The sequence below is a fragment of the Eurosta solidaginis genome, chromosome 4, assembly GCF_040869045.1.
Source record: "Eurosta solidaginis isolate ZX-2024a chromosome 4, ASM4086904v1, whole genome shotgun sequence".
NCBI lineage: Eukaryota > Metazoa > Arthropoda > Insecta > Diptera > Tephritidae > Eurosta > Eurosta solidaginis.
This window is the reverse complement of record NC_090322.1, coordinates 12459801-12466726: the sequence shown is the minus strand read 5'-3', so window position 1 is coordinate 12466726 and position 6926 is coordinate 12459801. Positions and strand designations below refer to the sequence as shown.

At 33.9% G+C, this 6926-nt stretch overlaps 1 protein-coding gene across 1 annotated transcript; it reads right to left on the bottom strand.

Annotated features, from left to right (window-relative positions):
- Positions 1–1248: 1248 nt before the first annotated feature.
- LOC137249050 (uncharacterized) lies at positions 1249–4828 on the bottom strand. Its single transcript, XM_067780162.1, has 4 exons — positions 4589–4828; positions 4333–4525; positions 4139–4225; positions 1249–3853 (listed from the first exon to the last, which is right to left on the bottom strand). The coding sequence occupies exons 2-4, from the start codon at positions 4390–4392 to the stop codon at positions 3704–3706; spliced, it is 297 nt and encodes a 98-aa protein (XP_067636263.1). The 5' UTR covers positions 4393–4525; positions 4589–4828; the 3' UTR covers positions 1249–3703.
- Between the last annotated feature and the right edge of the window lie 2098 nt (positions 4829–6926).

The following is a 6926-nucleotide window of genomic DNA, read 5'->3' as shown; positions in this document are numbered from 1 at the left end:
GCATAACACAAATCTGCCGGAGTTGCCGGCTTTCGTTCAGCAAAGCAATTTTCTGGCGGCCAAGTTGAGTTGAATTCCTACTTCTTCATATGCCAAAATCTATTTAAGCCTTATTAAAAAATCCTTGCACAATTTCTGGATGGCTGCATCAAATATGTATACCAAGAGCTCTACCGTTGCTTATGATATACTTTTCGACTTAAAATAAATATTGTGGTTGTTGTTGTTGTTGATGTTGTATTAACAGTGAGAATATTGGGGTATAATGTAAATACATATTTTAGCACAAGTTTGTACAAATAAGTGTTCTTTCTTAAAAGAACCAATTTCCTTTAACTATTTTGATGCATTCCCTTTAATTTAACTAGTGAAAAAACTCCTATGAAATGGTAGAGAAATCTCCTTCTCCCTCACATTCATAATACCTACTTTTCCCCCATAACCGGTTTCCGCTTTTTCGAACATTGTTCAGAATAGGAGGAAAGGGAGAAGTGAAAAAACTCACAAGGAATTTTTATTTAGAATACGAGAAATGGGAGAAGGGAAAAAACTCGCACGGAATTTTCGTTTAGAATTGGGCTGTATAAAAAAAAATCACAAACTACTTAAGAGAATTTTGCAAGTCAAAGCTTTTTTGATTGGCGCCCGAGCTAGAATGAGAAAAAATTATAATTTTTTGTCTGTGATTATCCTTATTCCGAATTTCATGTAGAATCGCGATTAAGCAATCGGTGAGACTTTTCCACACCCATTTCATGTGCCCTCGCTAGGAAACATAAAACGGATAAATGGGACAACCCGAATCTTGGTTTCCCTACCTCCCAACAGGTTTGCATCACAACCTGGATCTACAATATCGCATCAAACTCGTACCTTCTTTGACGCAGCGTCAACGTTATGTGGCATTTAGCACGAGGTAATTATCATACTGAAACTTTTTTTTTCACTCCTTTGGACAGATCCGAATAAAAACTCTGTATTCTAAATTTTTTTTTTTTCAATTTCGTACTTTTATTATTTTCACTTGGCGTTTTACTTGTTTTAGCAGGTATAATTATTGTTAAGATTTTCTGAATTTTACTGAGTAAATGTTTGTTTATAGCGCTAGGAAAAAATGTATATACAATTGTGTTTAATATGAATCGCTGTATATGAATATAAGAAGTGAGCGAAATATGAAATGAAAATTAAATTATCGGGGTGGCAGTTTTTAGCATAAAAAAAAGGAAATTCGGGATACAACAATCATTTTTGATGTATAAATATTTAAAAATTTTATAAATTCATCGTTTTGGTTCAAATAATTTTTTCTTCAACTCGATATTTTTGAGTACATATACGAATTTTAGTTTCATTGGACCTCTGAGGGCAGTACGATGTCACAACGTTTATTTTTTATTTTTTTTGCAAGGGAAAATTTTTTTGGAGTTTTTATTTTTAATTTGGTTTGTAAGAATACAATATTTTGTGTTTCAACCCACCCTTATTTAACATATTTAGTATGAATTATACTTCTTTGTGTTCGCTATATATACAATATTGACGAGGGTTTTTTCAATTTAATACAAATTTTGAAACTTCGTTAATAAAATAAATTTTACCGCCCTGCTCTGGTTTTCATAGAAAATGTATTTTAGAAAATGCTATAGGAATTTCATTAAAGAGCAAATATTTTTCAGAAAGGTGATATTTTTGAAATACATTTGATCTTTTCTGAAATACATTTGAGCGTTTCTGAAAAACTTTCGCTCTTTTGTGGATTCAATTTCAGTTTTCCAGGGCCTCCACTCAAACGATGAATAAGAATCTGTCAAATTATTCGTAAACATGATAATAAATTATGGATCTAATAAGTACGCATAGCTCCTATTTCGAATGGTTCCTTAATTCAATTTACCATCGCAGAGCTATTGTCATTTATAAAATTGATTTCGATCACGGATACGGGCTTTGTCCTTTTCTGAAATCCCTGTTGGAAAAGTATGCAATCAGGAAATCTCAGTTCTCAGTTTTCCGGAGATTGTTGGCTAATCGAAAACCACAACAGGCTTTTAGGATTTCTTCCTAGCAACATTTTTTGGCAACACATAAAAGAATGCTTAAAAATAATTCGAAAAGGATTTGCTTGAATATTTGCGAAGTTTTAAAGATTTGTTTAAACAGTAATGAAAATTAAGTATTATGCAATATTTTTTTTACACTAATTAAGGCTAAACAAAATTTTCATTTATTATTACTTAACATACATACATATCTTCTCTTGCCAAAAAAAGTATTATACATAAATATTTAGCTAAAAAATATATTAAAGCTTTTAAATACAACTTAGAGGCAACCATTTAAAGAAAAGGCAAGTACAAAATATGGAGCATATAAGCTCAATCTTAATAAAAGAAAATAAATGAACTGCAAATATTGTATATTAAGCGTTTAGAACTAATCTACATTTGAATATAATATTTCAGTAAATTTTTGCTCAGCTGTCGTATAAAAAATTATAATATTTATTTAAAAAATAAAAATAAATTAAAATCACATCAAATCGGCATTTCAAGCGCTCTTACTTTAATTATTACAGTCATATTAAATTTTTAAACGTCTTTTATTTCGTAAATGAATTATTGATTTTATGTGGGTATAAATGTTTAATAACTTTAATGAATGTATGTATACATTATTAATGCAAAATTTTATTTACACATGCTTCATCAATTACATTTGAATAAATAATTTAAAAAAGTTTTATCATTAGCGTTCTTATTTAACGTTCATTATGAACGGAGGCGCTTTAATGTAGCGCAGTCTTCTTCTTTGTCTAAATTACAGCTTCTTAGTAAGGTCTACAATGACTTATTTTCGTACTACAACTATTCTCAAAAAAATAAATAAATTTAAATATGTATATGTATAGAGCACATTCGACTCATTGACTATTCTTCGTTTTTTTCTGATTTTTGCTTCCTTATGTATTAGGTATATAAATATTTTTTAAATAAATATGATTTTACAATAGTACTTGATGTTTTCGTTTTCTCCTATATATTCTACTTCCTCACTCATTTTTGCGCTCTAATTATGTATCTTAAATTAAACGGTTTAGAGCGCGTCATTTATCTTGCTTTCGATATCTTACTTTTCTTCGCGCATATTGCGTTGAGACTTTTAAGCTTGGTAATAGTGAACATAGTTTTTATTGTTGCTCATGCAAGGATTCTTTCATGACAGTTAAGCACCGACACGGTGTGTGCTTTATGTTATTCCCACGATAAGCAGATCAAAGTACTGAGGAAAGCCACCGATTACTATCCTAACAAGCACTGCCAGCCTATACTTAGATGTTCTACTACGTCATCGACGAATCGCTATCACCATACGATGCCAAAGAAATAGCATGTGCGTCTTAAACTATGCAAAATTTAGTTACCATTTAAACTAAAATGGTCAAAGCAAATTTTTGTAAGCGACCACTTCTAAACACATGTACCGAAATAGTGGCCCTTACGGTATGTCTATCATGTAATGATATTAAATGTTGCATCCTTTTAGGCGCCGCTGCTGGTACATTAAGTTTAGTGATGGCGTTTTTCACCGTTTGGGGGCTGTAATTAAATTTAATCATACGCTGTGACACTGTCATCTCTACGCAGCAAAATCTAAATAGAAGTATTTGTAGAAACATAAATCCATCACATTCGCTCTCTCATTAGGTGCAACAATGATAGGTGTGCCCACCATTTTTCATAGCGTATTCATTATGCGCCAATGGGCTACTTTTGCTATAGCTGCTGTGCACCTGTGCGGATTCGAGTGAATTTTGTATGGATTTGCAGGAGAATTGACGATTTGTAGTATCCTGAATAAGAAGGGATGCGATTAAAATCTTTCAAGTAATTCATTTTCGATCTACTGATTTCAAAAAGCTTATGACTTCATATCTACTAGTGAGAGCAACTCTACCTCAGAAATATATTCAATAACGCCTTATCTCAGCACTTGTTCCAGAGCTGTCTTACTTGAACATAAATTCAATACATTTCGACTTGACATAGGGCGTTTCCGAGATAAAAATATCGTTTTTGAAATGGCAGTCGAGATATTCACGCAGTCGATATATAAAGTTCTGCATTTAATCACTTACCTTTGGCTGTATGGGAAAGCAACACCATAATATGAATGCAATAAACGCCACCAATGTACCCACCAAAAGTATGAAATCCTCAATCGTCTACCAAATGTCCATTTTAAAGATGCATCAGCAACAAATCGGCATTGTATAAATTTAATAATTTCAATCAAACAGTTAATGATATGTAAAAGAAAGCATACACTTACCGGCTCATCTCCAAGCAATACATGGTTAATGAGATAAGCAAAATCGTCGAAGGGCGTCATTGCTGCAGTTGTAAATTACTTTTTTTACGTGTTTCGCTCTTTTATTTTTGTTATCTTAGCAGCTTCTGCTTTTATTTTTGCCTTTGTCAGCAGTAAATGTTAATTAGAAATAACCTTCAAACCCCCAATTGGCCTGTGTACAGATGTGCAGATGAGCGTTTGTCGATTTTCCTATAATTTCTCATAGTCCGCTTACCGGTAAAAATTTTAGCATGTGAATATACCGTTTTCCTTATTTTCTGCTCCTATTTGCCGCTTACGTTCGCATAAGCGAAAGCTTGGGATTAATATATTTTCATGAACAATTTACATTGATCCTTTCCCGTCTTCGCTTTTATAATAGTCCTTTTATGGCGAATGGGAGAATTTACAAACCCACCTTGTTTTCTTTTGGATTTTTGGAGGATGGTTGACATTGCACTGACCATGGCGCAACGATACAAGGTGGCAGCATGGAACAGCTGATTATAAACTTTTTTTATTTGATTTGATACATCAACATCCGGCGCAGTACGATTTTGACATTTGTCCATCGAATTTACAAAAACAAAGTACATGGAAATTTATGTTTGTAGGTATGTCACCACGCTGCCACCTTGTATCATTCCGCTATGGCACTGACCATGGTACAATAACCAGGTAAAAGCATCAGAGTTGCATTTTACATGTTTTTTCATTCGAAGGTGGTCATAAAATGTCAAACTTAGTTTATGTTTACATTTTTTGTTTATTTACTTTTGATGTGAAAATTTATTAGGTAATTCTTTCTTTAGCTCACAACTACTAAAACTCGTCCGAAAATATCGGAAGAGGTGTCAAAAGACGCGCTTTGGACCCAGGACCACGAATCCGTAAACGGAAATTGAAAATTTTATTTCTTTCCAGATATATTTACAAAGTTGAAAATTTTCATGTGGCTGTTGTAATTTTGATGGTGTCGTGTACCCACAAAAAAAAAAACTGTGGGAAAAAGTGTTTTGCGCGGATATAGATTTGGTCTCCCATGGTAATTTTTTATAAGCGCGGCCGAAGGCCGCCAACGCAGAAAGGTGTTCTGCGCAAAATTACCATCGATCCCACCCCCGGTTTCGGAGGTACCCGCGGGTCTTTTTTCGGTTTTTTGTTAATATCTTTTGAATTAATTAAAATTTTTATTTTCCGCTTTCGGATTATTAATACTGATGTCTACACGCGTCGTTTGACACCCCTCTCGATATTTTTGGTAGCGTATTAGCAGTCGACCCCTCAACTAGACTATTACCTGCGCAAAAATACTATGGATTCCACCCCCGGTTTCGGAGCGCTCCGGTGCCATTTTTCAGTTTTTTGGGAATATTTTTTGACAGAAATAAAATTTTTAATTTTCGCTTTCGGATTCGTCGTCCTGAGTCCAAAACGCATTTTTTTGACACCTCTCCCGATATTTTTGCACGAGTTTTTGCAGTTGTGAGCTAAAGAAAAGAATTACCCCGCAAGATCAAGGAAGAGGAAAAATTGGGAAAAAGCTTGTGGCGTAACCTTCCCTAAAATGGCTTAATTTTTTCGCTCCATTTTCAGGCCTGTGACCTTATTGTGGGAGCTCAGAGAGTAAATTTGATGCCCAACTCCACTCCATCGCTATATTTACCGTCTTTGATGTAAATATTGTTTCCCGAATGTTGTAAGATAAAAAATATAATATAAAATTATGTATGACTTAGCAGTGCTAATCAAGAGTTTGTAAAAACCGGAAGTTGTCTCATCGTCCCCAATAGTCATTCCTACAGTTATCTACCAAAATATCGAACAATATTTCGCCGCTACAATGTGAAGGATATCAGTGAGGAAATATATATAGAAGGCCATCAAAACAAAAGAATCATCGGTCTCAATGTTTCGAATGTCACAGAAAACTCACGAAGGTTTTTAAGTGAGTTTTCTTGTTCACAGTTTCGTTTTGCAGATTCAGAGGCGCATAATCATAGTCAAAATAAAATAGGTTTTAAATTTAGTTGCAGCTTTTTGACATAATTTTCTATGAGCTATCTGTCAAAAAAGCTGAAACTAAATTTAAAACCTATTTTATTTTGACTATGATTATGCATCAATATGTTTAAGTTTAAGCTAGAAACACAATGCCCTGACGCCGCGAAATAAACGCGACGAACATCGCCTTGTCAAAAATAGAATCCCCATAATTACATGAAGGTGAACACAATGAACGCCAACAGCGAAATTTACGCGACGTCATTTTGCGACGATAGATTTATTTCTATCGTCGCCGCCGGGCGATCACGACAAACATCCCAAGAGTTGCTGCTGTTCAATTTTTATACTCAGTTGAGCAGAGCTCACAGAGTATATTAACTTTGATTGGATAACGGTTGGTTGTACAGGTATAAAGGAATCGAGATAGATATAGACTTCCATATATCAAAATCATCAGTATGGAAAAAAAATTCGATTGAGCCATGTCCGCCCGTTAACACGATAACTTGAGTAAATTTTGAGGTATCATGATGAAATTTGGTATGTAGGTTTCTGGGCACTCATCT

Coding starts and splice junctions, on each gene's coding strand:
- LOC137249050 (XM_067780162.1), bottom strand. CDS start 4,392: ATGACGCCCTTCGACGATTTTGCTTATCTCATTAACCATGTATTGCTT. Junction 4,226..4,332: donor TATTGCTTGGAGATGAGCCG/GTAAGTGTATGC, acceptor GACATTTGGTAG/ACGATTGAGGATTTCATACT. Junction 3,854..4,138: donor GCTTTCCCATACAGCCAAAG/GTAAGTGATTAA, acceptor CTTCTTATTCAG/GATACTACAAATCGTCAATT.